At 41.2% G+C, this 17,318-nt stretch overlaps 1 protein-coding gene across 4 annotated transcripts in view; it reads left to right on the top strand.

Moving 5' to 3' along the window:
- ENOX2 (ecto-NOX disulfide-thiol exchanger 2) overlaps positions 1-17,318 on the top strand; it is a 291,251-nt gene that overhangs the window by 185,470 nt on the left and 88,463 nt on the right. The window contains exon 1 of one of the 4 annotated variants that reach the window (XM_011988826.1): positions 15,704-15,749. The exons of the other annotated variants lie outside the window; for them this stretch is intronic. Within the exon in view, the coding sequence (XP_011844216.1) occupies positions 15,704-15,749 (46 nt within the window). Of the gene's footprint in view, positions 1-15,703; positions 15,750-17,318 lie in introns of those variants that run through there. 4 annotated transcript variants of the gene reach the window in all.

Genomic DNA, 17,318 nt, shown 5'->3' on the forward strand with positions numbered 1-17,318 from the left:
ACCAGTTCAAAGATATTGGAAAAACTTCTGTACCAGTTGGTAAATAAGCACTGCCAGCAACCCCCTGTGTGATCACCTGTCACCCGGGCCACCCTGATCCCTCTAGTATCACCTAGACTTTCCCACAGTCTTGTAGTAATGGATTGACCCCTGGCTAAGACATCTTAACCCAGGTAACACACCTTAACCTTTGTGTTTGAAACTGATGCAACTTAGCAGGAGGCAGAAGTAGGCATGAAAATGGAGAAGCCTGTAACTGTCCAATAGCTTGGAGGCAGAACCCACCACAAGTCTTTATTTGCAAGTTCCAAGGAAATACCCCAGAAACAACTCCTTTACCTCTCTTCAACTGCAATATAAAGAGCTCTCTAACAAAGCAAAGTCCTTTCCCTTGTGAGATTTCCTTGCAAAGCAGAGGCTCCATAGGTAGGACTGATGCCTGTGGAATCCACAGTGAAAATAATGGCTGAGGATTCACAGCATTGCTCTGACATACATGCCCAGCATGGCACAGCAAGAGGGTCTCCCAGACCCTGTTCCAGTGCTAAGGTCTTGTGTACAGTTCTGTTTGGTTGCCCATGCCATGCTGGTGTTTGAATATTTTGAACATCATTCCTGATTCCCCAATATTGTCTCCATGATTTAAGGCCATTTTTGTAGGCAGAATCAACTAGCTCACCAGAGGACCCCTAGTAGATTTTATTGCTCTCATATAGGCTAAGTTCAATTGGCAAAAGAAATTAATATGGAAAACATTAGTAGCAAGATTAACTTGAGGACAATTTTTATAAAAGTTAAGGAAAGCATTTCCACTTTGAAAAATACCAATAAATAGTGTGAACTGCAATTATTGTCAGGTGTTACAATACTGTCAGCAGATCAAAGAACATAAAAACTGATAGAGTTATGCTGGCTATTTGTACATTCACTATGCCATATCCTGCAGGGGGGCAGGTAGTTCAACAGTATATTAAGCACCATCCCTGCCATCAAAGTTTTTATTGATACATTTCAGGAGGGAAAATAGCAAGGGTGCCCAGTTAGCTGTTGATACATGGTAAAATGCTAATAGGCATTTAGAGAATCACATTAGTGCCAGGTATCTCTTAGAGAGGTAGAGTCAGAATACTTTCTATGGCACAAGAGAACCCCCGGACTGGAAAATGTTCAGTTCCTGGGAAACAAAATGGGGAGGGGTCCCTTAGACAAAACCAGATTATCCTTGTGATGTTAAATTAATACTGATTCTGCAATGAAGAGTAATATTTAATGCTATAAACCCTGACTATTAAAGAAAACCTTACTGAAATCAGAATGATACAGAACAGACCATTGCTGGATTCCTTCTGCTCCTATGATGGAAATAAATTGGATAATTTCGATTCCTTTATCATCCTGTATGAATTATATTTCCTAATAGAATGCAAATATCATTGGTAAAGAGAGAAACGCAGAGATGAATCATTATAATGAATGTTCAAATAAAGAGCATCAGATTCAGAAAGCTACATTACTATATCGCCTAAATAAAACCAACCAGGATTTCCCACTGCAAACAGTCTTAGGCTTTTGTGTATAACATGTTTGTTAAAGTGCAGTGACTGGAACACTGATTTCCCCTGGGTAGTGCTGTAGTTGGTAGTACTGTCGCAGAGGCCTTCTGGAAACCCAACAAAGTTCTTCCGTTGAGGTTCTCTTAGCCACTTCGAGTAAAATGCATCCCTCCTGATTCATTGGTATCCATTAGCTTTCTTTGCTTCTGAATAACAATGTCCTGCCCCAGACTTGCTACCACCAGCTGGAATGGGAAGGGTAATGCAGAAGGATGGCATGTCTTGTACCATACCCAACTCACTCACCCTCCATCCTCACCTTGGGATCTCTGGCACTTGTCAAGTAACTTCCCTGTATGGGAAGCTTATAGGGATTGAAGTTGCACCTGTGGGTGTAGGGAAGGGTCTCTCTAGTTGTCAGACAGGAGATTCAGCTTACTCTTTTGCCTCATTCACTGAATCAGTTCTCACTGAGTGCCTACTACATACCAAATGTAGCCCTTATCTTTATTCCTGGAAGTCTATCTGCCTTTTGCTTTCCCCACGTGGTGTGGCCAATTCACTGGTAATTTCAGATATGCATCAACCTCAATTCTCTCCTCTGATGAGCTTAGGTGGAATTTAATAATCCCTGCTAAATTGTCTTGCGACTCTGTCATATGAATAAAGACTATGGACTCTAGGTTAGATTGTAAGCATCAAATTAATTTTACTGCAAAGGTCAGGCTGCTCTCCTGGCATTCTGTTGTGCTTGAAGGTTAGTAACTACATGCTTAACCAAAACCTTCCTTTCTGAGCTGTATTCAAGACAGATTTTAAGATACAGCCAGATTGAAAAACAGATATTTAGAGGTAAAAGGTTGTGTACTCTGACCTCCAGGAAACAGCAAGCAGCTGCAGAGATTCCATGTGTATACGCAATACATCATCATTTCTAGGAGATGATGGGCATTACGCTTAGCACCTCTTGCTCCCAAAGCAAATGTCTGCTCATCTTTTCTACCAAGTTGCTCATGTCAGAGTAAAGAAATATTTCTTCCCAAATGACTTCTAAGCTTGAAATGCTGCCCCTGGGGAAGCAAGGCCTATCACCGAAGTTTGGCTGTAAAAAGACATATTCATATTCAGATAATGGCAGACGACATCTCCATCCTGGTTCCCTTTAACCTTCATCTGTCTTCCTAATTTACCACAGGCTCTCTCATTCCAGCTGACCCCCTTTGACCAACCCTGTTGTGAGTTCATGCACTCCTGATGTATGTGTCTAATATACTTATCAGTTCAAGTTCTACAAGTAACAGTCATGTAATAATGTACCATTTATACTCCTGGAAAAATCCAAAGATGGACTCTGACACTATAAAGTCGCATCTAGGCTGTTGTTAGGGTTAAAATTCCTTGAATCTATAGGGACTGGGGTCACAAACAGACTTCTTATAGCATGATAGTTCCTTTAGGCATAATTGTTGTCTTTTTCAAATGTCCTAAAAAGACATAGCAATTGCCAACTTTCTGTTCCAGAGAATAGGTCCTATAGAAAGAAATGCAATCAGCTTGCAACTCTAAATTTTATTATTCACAATGAGAAATTTACAGGTAAATCACCAGAAGCTCTGTAGGCTGTTGCTCATTACAAAGATCAGTTTCACCTGTGACAGTAACACTGCTGACCCACTGTGTCCAGGACAGCATGTGTGTGCAGTGGTAGAGTTCTCTAAAGCCATCCACACCCTCTGTCCGAGTCTCCTATAGCCGGTAGTGTTTGCAAGTCAAGGCAAAGTGAGGTCTGTAACCTGTGGCTGTGGAGCAGAGGAGAATGGGAAGTGAAGTTTTCTCAAGAAGGCATCATCTGAGACACTGTGAACCCTAGCAAAGATGCTAAAATGATCCAGAATGCTTTTTGAAGGAAAGTTCAAACCCTCCCTGCAGATTTCTATGAGTGGAATAACACTCCATCTGGACAGACACACAAGTCAAACGCCTTAATTTCTGAAACGGAGTGACAGCCACTTTGTATGTCTTAATAGCTAAAATGTGTGACTTGCTCTTTTCAGCCCACAACACAGATTATCTGCCTTCTGTGTGCTCATGAGAGCACTCAATCTTAAATCAGTTGCCCTCTAGTTCTTAGGTGTATATAGGGACATGCCAACCAGGAGTACTTGCCTGAGAAGCACTGTACCCAGGGAAGCAGGCCCTGTCAGTGGAATTTGGTTCAAAAATGACACGATCATATTCAGATAATGGCAGACACCTCCATCCTGGTTCCCTTTAATGGCATCTGTCCTTCTGATTTACCTCAGTTTCCTCCTGTTCATCTTCCTTGCCCACCCCTGTTGTGAGTGCATTTACTGCTGTTGGAAATGTCTAATATGCTTGGCAGTGTAAGTCCTACTGGTAACATTCATGCAGGAATATGCCAACATCCCATCTTTTCCTCTAACCAGTATGATAAACCAGACTTGTCACTCTATACTTGGGACTTCTGTAGAGTCTTGTTTGGTCTTTATTTTGTGTGTGGATTTGTCTACACCCAACTCCAAGTAGATAAGCTCTCTGAGGAAAGAGCTTCAGTCTACTCAGAGTCTTCTGCTTCTCCTGTGTCCCTCTCAGCCATTAACAAATAGCACAACAGGGCTCAGTAAGTACCTGTTAGTTCATTTGTAACTAGAAAATGTTACCCCCAGTGGATTATACTGGTTTCTGAACTGAGATGTACTCTTTTTTTCCTCTCAGAAGTAAGCTTTTACTCTAAGCTTGTATTGGACTCTGCCAGAAGTAAACATGTGTTTTGTGGGTCTGTGCTGCAAGCTACAATCAGATTTTCCAAATGCAGTGGCTTAAGGATTATATGCTTTTCACTATAGCCGAGAGGGTGCGTAAAAATCCTGACCCATTGCATTCCATAGATGCTGCCATCATGGAAAGAGCAGGCTGAAGGCCTTCGCTTCCTTACCTTTGCTGCCTTTATAACCCAAATTCTTTGATGGGCCAGGAGGGCGGCCTCTGCTGATTTTCACTTAACCTCTCTATGCCTCCCTATTTTCCTCAGAAAAGTCCATCAATATCGACCTGCTTTCCAGGGATATTTGAGGACGTAATGCTGATAAGAAAACACTCTCTATGAGAGAATATTGATGACAGTTGTTTTGTAGCCACAAAGGGAGAGGGCACCCAGCAGTAATTGGGGGCGATGTTTAGCCACCCAGCCACCCATTATCGTTAGTACTCAGATTGATTCTAATGCATCATAATAATGCAGCTTGTAATCCACATGTAGAGGGGTAATTTATTGTCAGGTGGTGATTGTTAGTAATAACAAGCCGTTTGAACATATTCAGAACATAGTTGTACACATCTCTTTTGTTTCTCTTCCTTCCTTTGTTTGCAAGTCTAATTTTTACCCTTTTGCCTATCCTATTTTCTCCTTTTACACTTCATATTATAATATTGTTTTTATTCTTTTTAAAGATAGAAGCTTAGTGTCCCCATGAGCAGATAAAACACAGGACCCTAATTTGGAAAAGGAGTTTTAGGTTGCCAAGTCCTATTTGAGAATGGTGATGGATTTTATCACTCAGCTTTATTAATGGACCTCATTCCCACTGTATTCCGTTTCTTTCCCTAATGTGTTTGTATAAAAGCTCTTGCCTCTTCCATTAACCCCTTTGGCTGGTGTTAACTCATTCCCGGGCATGGGTTGCCATAGCTGCAGCCGCCCCTCAGCTGGAGCCCCCATGCTAGCCCCTTCAGAGGCCATGTGGGGCTTGCCTGCTTGTTCTAGGCGTCAGCTGTTAGGCGGAGGGCAAGAGTCTTACAACCTGAAAGGTCAAACAGCCTTTCCTATGTGTTTAAGCCCTGTCTGGTTTTTTGTTTTTGTTTTTTTTCTTAGCAGCAGATGGTCATGTGGCTGTCCAGCCTCAAGCTGGGAAACGTGTGGGAACATTACCAGCATTCTTCCTCCCTCACCCCCTCCTGGGCACCTAAGCAGGTAGCCTAACTTGATATTCAAAAAGATGATCAATATTTCCCCTCTGTTGTTTGAATCTCTTCCTTCAACACCTGAGGCAGCTGTGGGGAATTGTGCACAACTTGCGTCTGTTCACCGAAATAATTGCCAGCAGCTTTATGGAGCGTCTCTTGTGTGTGTTTTTGCGCATTTACAGATTTGATTATATCGTTTGCAGAATGGAAACGTGGCTTTCCACTGCTTACTCTCATTCTCATAGATCTTCAAGGAGAGACCCTTTAAAAAACAGAATGGAAATGACATGCAAATGGTTATGTTAATAGCACACAGGCAAAAGTCAGGACCTTCAGAAGGTTCCTCAGGCGCAAACTGATCAGGTGTTGAGCACATCTTGCATACATTTCAGTTTGAGTTACCAACCTGCACTGTCCTGTGAGAAATGATTAGGAAGAGAAAATGTTATATGCCTATAATGTGTGACTACTTTCTGCCCTGGGCTCCGGCACTGACGTAGACGAGAGCAAACACAACTCCCTCACACGCAGGTTGGGCAGGTACAGTGGGATTTGAGGAAGATGTTTGAAGTCAGGGGGTTGGGGAGGGGGGGAAGCTTCCACGTGGACCAGTAATAAAGCATCGGAAAAGAAGTTTTAATTTTATCTGTGATATGCTGGCTTTACCAGGCAGCTGGCAAGGATAAATCTGTGGATTAGCTCCAAACTTAGAAAATTCATAACCATTTAGTTGTTTACCTCGACTTTAATAGAATCGATGTCATCAACAGCAGCAGAGCAGCAACATTGTTTACTTACCTTTATATAGTATTTTATAGCTTTCAAAATACTTTTCCAATTAATATCCCTTGTTTATCTCATCAACCCTGTAAGATCAGTATTATTGTTTTCTACAATTTTGTGATGAAGGAACCCAGGATCAGAGATATTAAGTGACTCGCCTAAGTTACATAGCCAGCAAATAGCACGGTCTTCTGGCTCCAGACCCCTGAGGTACCCATGCTAGGCAATACTCACAGCTCTGTCACCCTGCTCTGTAGCCTGCTGCCACCTCCATATTGCCTGATCACCTCTGAACTTCTGGATAAACGAATTAGGGCCCATGCAGGCATTCATTTAAAGAACCAAAGGAAAGTAGCCATGTTAAAAAATAATTACTGCCTTTACATACGAATTCACTGCTAACTGATATCTTTGGCACTCATGTTTGTTCCTAGATCACTAATTACTCATCTAGCTGGGTGGAGGAGGGGTGGTAAGAGAGACACAGAAAGGAAGGTAGGTAGAGAAAAAGAGAGAAGGAAAAAGAGAGGGAGGGGAGGGAGAGGGAGGCAGGGTGGGACAGGAGTATGAAGGAGAACAGCACAGAAAGCTCTTGGCAACTAAAGAATCCTTTAGAAATTAAGATAAAACATTTTTGAAGAGACAGTATCAACTTATGTAGTAGAACTATAAAGATAAGCAAGGAATTATTAACACAAAATTCAAAACGGTAGTTATCTTTGAGGGGAGATGGAAGCGATTAGGGAGGGGTACATGGTGGACTTTAAAGGTAATAGTGATATTCTTTTTCTTAAACTGCATGTTGGGCATACAAATTTCATTGCATTGTTGTTTATACTTTACACTTGTATCTTACAAATTTTCCTGTGTACCTACTCAATATGTAATTTAAAAAATTAGAAAAAGACACTGTGAGTCAGTGGAAAAGAATAGGATTTGGTGTACAGAGATTAGCTTTACATTTTCAAGGAAGATAGCCACTCTTGAAAACTAGGTTCACTTTGGTAGAAACCTTAGCCAGTTGGCTCTGACAGTGTCTCCCAGTGACATACGAGTTAGTTTCTCAGGAAGCGGTGATTTGCAAGGAGGCATGCTTTCCCAGAATTTTCCTGGGGTCTTTGAGTATTTCAGCTGCCTTGCCCATCACCTCACCTCCTTTCTGACAGTGAACTTCTAGCTTCTTTAACAGACAAGTACAGTGGCATGGTCACTTGGGAATTTGAAGTTAAGTGCTTGAACTGTAACCATGGATTTATGGTCTGTTATCCAAAGACTTATTATCTTTATGGCTTTCCTTGGTGTTGGACCTGACGGAGAATGCAATGAACTGGTGGGCTTGTGTACTTATTTTTATCACCCGTTGGTTTCTCTCTGGCCAATCTAGTCACACTGTAAGCACAGGCTGTCAGGAATTACAGCTTTTCTTCCATGTGGAAATAAGTGGATAAGCAAATACTCCCAGCCTGATTTTCTTTCCAATTCATTATTTACAGGGAATTCACCCTTTGTAATCATTTTCAAATCAAATTTGCTCTACCAATCCCTGTAAGGTTTACTCTGGAGATCATCACTAGCCCAGACGCCTTTTATTTTTTAACAGCTTATGTCTCCTCCATGTTAATGCCAATAAACACATACATACACACACACGCACGCACACACACACACACACACATACACATGCACAAATAGATTAAAGGTGATTTCACTAGTGGCCTGGAGATTCACTCAGGAAGAAAATTTAAGTTACAGCAGAAATGGATAAAAGAAAGTTAATAACTCACATGTGTTTGCTATTTGGACTACTGTTGCTATATTAAAATATTCAGAAGAGCTATTGAATTAAACATGGCAAAATACATCACATACAGGATAGATTTCAGGAAAAGCACTATTATTAATACTGTCCCAGAATCACAAACTGCCAACCAAATTTACTTGCATATGTATTGTTCCTGGAGTATGCTGATACAGCGGGTGTCCTGTGCCCAGCTGTCGTGGAGGTCACAGCAGTGGCCATAATCTCCGTTTGTCTTGTTAGAAAGCTGTCTGTGAAGAGCAGGTTCTTCTCCTGCCTACCCCCTTGCTTCCCAATCTTGTCATGGATAATTGAGCTACAACATTAGGTAATTCTGGCTTTCCTCCACCACAGATGGGGGGATCAGGAGAGAGAGCACAGATACAAATGTCATCCATGGTTTTAGAGGGAAAAAGCAAATAGGTTTTGGCAGCAGGTCTGATGGGTTGGGGGTATATACAGTGGAGGAGGGTAACACTGGAAAATCTTTTTAGGATTTTATTAGCAGTGCCACTTTTAGAAAATGCATCAATCAGATGAGAAGAATACAAGTTAATCCCACTGTTTTTTTCTGGCAGTGTTCTTGGTAAAGCACTTGTTAAAGATAAACCATCTTGTCCTTTTTTTGTTGTAAATACATTCTCTCCTATTAAGTTGGTGCAAAAGTAATTGCCGTTTTTGCCATGACTTTTAATCACAAAACCGCAGTTACTTTTGCACCAATCTAATATTATTAATGGCTGGTTCCTGTACTGGTGTTTTCATGTTCTTTCCACCTGAAGAAATTGTAACACTCCCCTCTTTCCTTACCCCAATGGCCCCTGTTTTCCATAAGATATCAGAGGTAATGCCCACCATTGTTAGTATATTGATAATAATTACTAGTATTCTACAAGCATTTACTAAGTTAGGCACCACGATGGATCTGTTTTGTATATTTTCTCCTTTAATCTTCACTATAGCCCTATAAGATGGGTTCTATTATTATCCCATTTCTCAGATGTATAAAATGAAGCACAGAGACATGAAATCACTTGCCTAGCATCACACAGGTAATAAATGGTGGACCAGGACTAGAACTCAGATCTAATCCAAAGATTATGATCTTAACCACTGTTATAACCCCATTTTTTTTCTCTTCATTCAGCATCGTTCAGCATTAAGGCTTGAGAGTTTATCATGCCTGATCTAGCCAAATGCATTCTAGTGGTTGATGGGAATGTGTTATGGTTTTCAAAAAAAGAAAAAATCAGTCATTTGAAACATGAAGGGTAGTGAAGATAATGTGACAGTATGTGTAATAAAGTCTATTGTCTTTTGATTATTTGTCAAATTGGAGTAGAGTTTGAAAACTCCAGTTGGGCTGCTTTGCAGAGATAAAGAAGCAAGAAAGGGGCCAGAACTGCTGGCCCAAGGCAAAGCCGTTAGTCACTGCCTCCTGCGGCTGTATGTGTATATATAGCATTGCCCTTAATATCTGAGGATGGCCCTGCTGAGGCAGCTAGTACTTCAGCCAAAGGTCCCATTATCAGCAGGATTTACCACCTGACTTATTTATAGTCATCATGGCCAGGGTCCCACCCCGCCTCCCCACCGACTTAGACCATGGCCTTGTAGTTAATGACTTGCACAGCAAGTCAACAATATAGCCTAACACCCATCCTCTCAGAGTCAACCTACTGGGAATACAAAATGACTCCAGTTGTTCCACATTCTACTTTTAGGAGAGAGAAATGATAAGGAAATTGATATGGCAAATATTCTCCACTCACTCCCATTTCCCCAAACAAGAACAACTTCCATTCTAGGTTTTAGACTTAGTACAAATACAGCCTTATTCTGTACCTTTTAAGATATTTGTAGTGCCATGATAATTGGCTTAGTTTTCAAAACTCAGTTTAAAGTCACTTCCTCCAGCTTCACATCACTTCCACAATGCTCCCCTCCCTCCTCCACCACCTCCTCTCCTTAGCGCCATCTTAACAGGGGAACTGTCTCCCCCTTCTTCATATCTCTGTTTAGCCATTTTTAAACTGTGCAGTAGTTTTTGTTTTCATATCTACCACTCCCACTAGTCTATGAGCCCCTCAAAGGACAGGAAAACATGTAGTTTTCACCTGGGTACCACCACATAGTATATGGCTTTCACAAGTTTGTTAAATTAATATTCAGAATGTATCTCGTAGCCTTGCAATAACTTCACTCAAAGATTCAGGTACAACTAGCACATATTGATTACCTGTGTTGTTTTCACCACAACCCTGTGAAAGGGTAGCATCATTCTTATTTACAGATAAGAAAACTGAAGCTCTGTGTTTCTCAAATTTGTAGTGGGTATAAGAGTTACCTAGGGTACTTGTTCAACAGGCAGAGTCCCCAGTGCCACCCAGGTGAAAACTTCAGCAGTGAACCCTGGAAATTGGCCTATTTAGCAAGCACCCAAGGTGATTCTGATGCACATGGTTGGAATGTAATTTGACAAACACAGGTGTAAGTGATTGCTACATAGTGAGTAAATGGTAGGGCCAGAGTTCAAACTAGCCTTCCAAACTCCAGATCTTGTTCATGCTATATTTATCCTTGTCATACTCTATTTTCTATGGCAAGGAAGTAGACTGAAACACGTTGGAAAGATTTTCAGCAACAAGGGCTACAGCAAAACAGCTTGTGGGTTAGCCCCAGGACTGGTGTGGGTATTTTTTTCCTCCAAGAGATCTTTGCCAGACATCCAAGAGCATAGCAGCAGTGTTGCCAAGTCACCTTTTACTCAACTTACCTTGGGAAAGCACAGACCACAGAGCTTTGGGAACTTAACAAAGTTTATGCTTCTATTTTTTTCTTTCTCCACCCCCTCCCCCACCAGCAGCCATACCATTAACTTAAAGAGCATGCTCAGTACCTGAAATGCAGTTAGTTGATTAGTTTAAATATTAAGATTTCCAGTTGAAAACCAGTAACTACAACATCTGGGGTCCTGACAGTAATATTTATGTGTTTGTTTTAAAACCAGGAAAAGAGTTGTATGACCTAACAGGCAATTAGTGCAGATGTTAAAGGAACTGAGATAGGTAGCTTTTTTTTTTTTTTTTTTTTTGAGGCCCATCTATGCTTTTTGGTGTTCTTTACCTAAATATTAGGTAAGAAAATATGAAATAAATGTGATGATGTAATCCTAGATTAGAGGACCATAGTCAGCCATTCACTCTAGACCAAGTAACATTAGTTCACAGGTACCTGAGAAGTCCATGAAGCCAGGGGGTTAGCAATTACAGACTGTAGTCCAAAAAAGCCCCAAAAGAGCCTCTCTAGGGGAGTCAGCCACTGCTCTTAGTAGCTGAGGAAGCCCTCTAAGTTTCCCACAGTGGAGCCTGATGGTATTCCAGAACCCCTGGGTCCAACCTATTCTCCTGGCTCAATTTGCGTAATAACCTTGAACTGGAAAGTACTATCCCTGAGATTCTTCAGCCCATGCCAGCCCACCCTGAAATTACCAAAGAAGCCCTTGGCTGCAGCTCAAAGATCCCGCACAGGGCATTTGAATGATTTCCTCCTTGCCAGAAAAAGGGAAGAGAAAGATAAAGGAAGTAGGGTTAAAGTCATGATCAGGTACTTGCTCTGTGTCAGATATTGGGCTCAGCATTCTTAGTGATGGTATATAGCTCAGTGGTTAAACATGTTGTCTCTGGAGCCATATTTCCTGAATTTGAATTCCAGTTCCAACATTAACTATATCTGTGGCCTTGAGCAACTTGTTAACTTCTTTGTGTTTCATACTCCTTGTCTATAAAACGGGTATAATGATAAATATCACTTGTCTTATAGAGTTGTTGTAAGGATTATATTGTGTAAAACTGTCAGTGGTGGAAGTATCCAAGTTACCTGTGGCAAATCCATACAGGTCTGCAGCAACCTCAGTTCTTGCCTCCTCAGAAGAAAGAATTCGACTGAGGGGCATAAGGCAGAAGAAGAGACCAAGGCAAGTTTTAGTAGTAGTAAAAATTTATTAAAAAGCTTTAGAGCAGGAACGAAAAGAGAGTAAAGTACACTTGGAAGAGGGCTAAGTGGATATCTTGGAGGTCAAGTGCCCTGTTTGACTTTGGACCTAGGGTTTTATATGCTGGCATACTTCCAGCATCTTGCATCCCATTTCCCTTGATTCTTCCCTTAGGGTAAGCTGCCTGCATATGCGGTGGCCTGCTAGCACTTGGGAGGTGAGCATGCTCAGTGTGTTTACTAGAGTTGTACACATGCTTACCTGAAGTGTTCTTCCCTGTTCCAGTGGAATGCCCCTGGAAGGCCATATATCAGTTAAACTGTGCCATTTTGTCTCTTAATGTGCATGCTTGAGCCCACTTGCCCAGTATCGGAGATCTTATTGAGATGCTGCCAATCACCAGTTTCAGGTGTTTTTATTTATTGGGAAACTACCTTTCCCTGGTGCTGGCTATGATCAATTATTATTTTAGAGAGGCAGTGTGACAACTACCTGATAGTCGCCTGACATTCCTGGTGGGGTTGGGGGAGCCCTCTCCTGCCCCACTCATGCCTGGCTAGCTACCTACTGTAATAATACATGCAAAGCTTTAAAACAATGTTTAGCACATAATAAGCATTTAATCAATATTAGGAATCAACGTCATTATCTTTTATATGAAAGATAGGTATCATTATCCCTAGCTACAAGTGAATAAACAGGTTAAAAAGTTTGTGGAACTTGCCTAAAATCATTCAGCTAGTCAGGAGTACAGCCAAGATTGGATTTTAGATCCATCTGGCTCCCAGTCCTATATTCCTTCTACTATACCTTGTTGCCTTCATAAATGTCGGGTATGTGCTGTGAGTTCCTTGAAGAGGCACATACCAAACTCTGTGGCCTTCTTCTTCCTCACTGTACCACACCCTCACTGCAACTGCCATCTGGAGGGCTGGCCTGGCTCCATGGCTTTAAATTGATCTAATTTAAATATTGAACATCTTGATAACTGCTCCAATACAGAGGTAGCTGTCTTCAGGACCCTCTAGCTTATAGACTAAAACAATAAATCTTCCAGGATGAGGTTTAGTTTGTGAAAGCACCCTCTACCCTGGGATTCTCATCTGTATACCTTGAGGATCAAGCTACTCTCTTCCAACTCCCGCCCTGCCATACTCACAACTCATGTGAAAATGACTCCCTACTATATAAATATAGGCCAGCAAAAAGACCCTTCCTTTGCCTCTCTTTGTCTTCCCTTCCCTTATCTCCCTGTCCTTTCTCAAGGAAAAAAAAAAATTATGACATCTTGATTCCCTTGAGTGGCTCTTTGATCCATCCTGCTTGTCTAATAGCATCATCTCTCTCAAGCCATCTGGGAGCCTTGTATTACAAAAGCCTGCAAAAGCCCCTGTCAGTTCTCTCGCCTGCATCACGGTGATGCAAGCTGTGGCGTCACTTGACGTCTGCAATAGGAGGGACTGTGGCCCGTGCCTCGGGCTTCAGTGCATTGTTCACAAACAATGATAGATTGTTAATTTTCAAAGAATATGAAGAGAAAATCAAAATAACACCTGCACTGCCATAATATATTGCTTCATAAGCAGTAAATACCACGCAAAAGATAAAGCCTTGAGCCCCAGGCTTAATGCAGACCCCAAATGTGATTTATTCTGCTGTTTCCTTTCCCTTAGAGAACAGAAAACAATGTTATTCCTTGGTAGGACACCCAACCCTGCCCCTGGGTCATAATCTTTCACAACAAATACTTCTTGAGTGCCTACTGTATGTGAGGTCCTATGTGATATGCCAGAAATGAGGTTTTCTTCCACATTTTGTGCAAGCATTTTCTAAACTTCCTTTCTCTTTCCTTTGTCATGGTGTGCCTACTGCTATTTCCAGGACTATTCGCAAACAGCAACCTATCAGCATTCCATGGTACCTGGACTCCCCACGACAAAGATCATTTCTTTGATGCGAAGCATAGAAGTAACTGTGCTAAAAGCGTTAATAGGTTCTTGAGATGGAGTCAGGGAGGAGGGTTTGATCAGATTAGTCTTAGTTGCACAATAGCATAAGAGAGTAGGGTAGGGCATAAACTACAGAAGTTGGAGTTGCCTATACATGTGATAGATGGAAAAGGATTGTGGAAGAAACCAGGAGTATAAGGTGTTCTCCAGTAAGAACACATAAAAATTGCTACAGTAGAACAGGATTTCTCAACCTCAGCACTATTGACATTTTAGGCCAGATAATTGGTTCTTGTAGCGGGTTGCCCCATACGTTATAGGATGTTTAGCAGCGCCCCTGGCCTCTACTAGATGTCAGTAGCAACTACCTGCTGCCAGGTATGACAATCAAAAATGTCTCCAGATACTGCCAAATGTCCCCTGCGGGGCAAACTTAGCACTGCAATAGAGGACATTGAGAGCACCCATCTGTATAATGATGAGCTCTAGAGCCGTCATCTCAAATATTACATAATTTGATGAATCCCCTAGTTTAGTAGGGCATAGTGGTCAAGAGCATGAATTGTGGAGCCAGACTACCTGAGTTTGAATCTCAGCTCTACTGCAAGCTAGCTATATAACTATGGATAACTTGCTTAACTTCTCCGTTCCTGTTACCTCATCAGTAAAATGGGGATAATGAAAGGACCTACTTCATAGGATTGTTGTGAGTTTTAAATTAATATACATAAAGTGCCTAGAACAGTGTGAGGTGCATAGTAAGCATTATATAACTGTTAACTCTTATTAGTCTTATTATAATTGCTATCATTAAAACTATTAAGAAAACCAAATACCATATGTACTCACTCATAAGTGGGAGTTGAACAATGAGAACACATGGACACAGGGAGGGGGACATCACACACCAGGGCCTGTCAGGGGGTCGGGGGCTAGGAGAGGGATAGCATTAGGAGAAATACCTAATGTAGATGACAGGTTGATGGGTGCAGCAAACCACCATGGCACGTGTATACCTATGTAACAAACCTGCATGTTTTGTACATGTATCCCAGAACTTAAAGTATTAAAAATAAAACTATTATTCATCATTTATCTGAGTCCTAGTGCATTCTGAAGGCCTGATGTCCCATGTCCCACCCACCTTTAGACCACTATTTATTTATTTCTCTCTCTCTCTCTTTCTTTCTTTCCTTCTTTCTTCCTTCCTTCCTCCCTCCCTTCCTCCCTCCCTCCCTCCCTCCCTTCCTTCCTTCCTTCCTTCCTTCCTTCCTTCCTTTCTTTCTTTCTTTCCTTTTTTCGAGACAGAGTCTCACTCTGTCACCCAGGCTGGAGTGCAGTGGTGTGATCTCGGCTCACTGCAACTTCCGTCTCCTGGATTCAAGTGATTCTCGTGCCTCAGCCTCCTGAGTAGCTGGGACTATCGGCATGTGCCACCACGCCCAGCTAATTTTTATATTTTTAGTAGACATGGGGTTTTACCATGTTGACCCAGCTGGTCTTGAACTCCTGACCTCAAATGATCCACCTACCTCCCAAAGTGCTGGGATTTACAGGCATGAGCTACCGCGCCCAGCTGAGACTACTATCTTCTTCCTGTAGAAATGGCTAGAGAGCCAAGTTGACAGTTCAGGACTACACAATGCAAAGAGATTTTAGATGGCTGTGGGTCTATGAAATAGGCTATGGAGGAAAGCCACACTTTGTACAGTTGCTGAGGTCTTGTAGAGTTTTCTTATTTAAAAACACAGTTATTGGCACCTACTTTGAGCTAGTCACAGTAAAGAATACAAAAAGTAAATGAGGTTTATGTCCCATGGCCTCAAGGAATTAACAAATATGACTGCTACATGGACTTTTATTTTAGTAATTTAACTACCTTAAATTCTCTAAGAAATTTGAGTTCCCTCTCATAAGTGAAGAATTTCTCAGTGATGCTATCTTCCCATCCCCAGATTTATCTTCCTTGAAGTTTATATGTCTGTAATTGTGAATTTTTTATATTATCAGCATGTAAGGATTATAATACTTCAAATTGTCACCATTTTATCTTCCTTTCTTTTTCCATTTGAAATTTTTGTTTAACACTCAGACCTCAAAAGAAACCCTCCAAAAGAGATTTTATCGTAGTACAATGATAGAGTAGTATCCTGTTCTGAATAGTTTGACACCTGCTTCTGGAAAGAATATCTGTGGAGGACTCTTTTGTATACTCTTATATTTCCTCATGTATTTGTTTAAAATAGCTTGTTGAACATCTTTTCTATGTCAGACACTGTGTCTAGGCACTAGGAATAACAGGGAGGAATAAGCTTTCTGGGGAGAGACAGACATGGAAAAATACCCAAAAAATATAATGTAGTAAGGGCTATGATAGCAATGTCTTCAGTGAGCTAGGAGAACACAAAATAAATGTACTCTTTGGAAGAGAGTTTAGTGTGATGAGTTACATTGTGAGGATTGGCATCAGAGCTGACTGGGCTTATATTCCTGCTGTACCACTTATTAGCTGTGCAATGTTGAGCTGATCACTTAAACTTTCTGTGCCTCAGTTTCATTATTCATTATTCATTATTATTGCATGAACAATTATTCATTATTCATACAATGTATTCTAGTAATTCATGTATATGCTTGGTTCTCTCAGTAGACGTTGAGCCCTTCAAGGTCTGTGACCACTTCCTCATCGTTTACCATGTTAACTATTCGCCTCACACCTAATTAACTCATGCCTGTAAATCCCAGCACTTGGGGAGGCAGGTGGATCATTTGAGGTCAGGAGTTCAAGCCCAGCTGGGTCAACATGGTAAAACCCCATGTCTACTAAAAATATAAAAATTAGCCGGGCGTGGTGGCACATGCCGATAGTCCCAGCTACTCAGGAGGCTGAGGCACGAGAATCACTTAAACCCAGGAGACGGAAGTTGCAGTGAGCCAGGATCACACCACTGCAGTAACTATTACCATGTTATTATGGCCATTTACTGAGTGCTAAATATGAGCCAGAAGACATGCTAAATTTTTTACCCACATTATCTAATCTTCAACAAACCTATAAGGTGGATGCTTTCATTTTCCTAATTTAATAGCTTGCCATTTTTTTCATCAAACACAGTTATTTCCTCGTAACACTTATTACAATGCATAATTATTTTATAATTATTTGTATTTTAATATCTGTCTATTGCATTAGAGTATAAGTTCTACAAGAGCAAGGATGAGGTCTCTTTGACTCACTCTAATATCCTCAACATCTA

This window comes from Mandrillus leucophaeus, unplaced genomic scaffold, assembly GCF_000951045.1.
Source record: "Mandrillus leucophaeus isolate KB7577 unplaced genomic scaffold, Mleu.le_1.0 Scaffold339, whole genome shotgun sequence".
Classification (NCBI taxonomy): Eukaryota; Metazoa; Chordata; class Mammalia; order Primates; family Cercopithecidae; genus Mandrillus; species Mandrillus leucophaeus.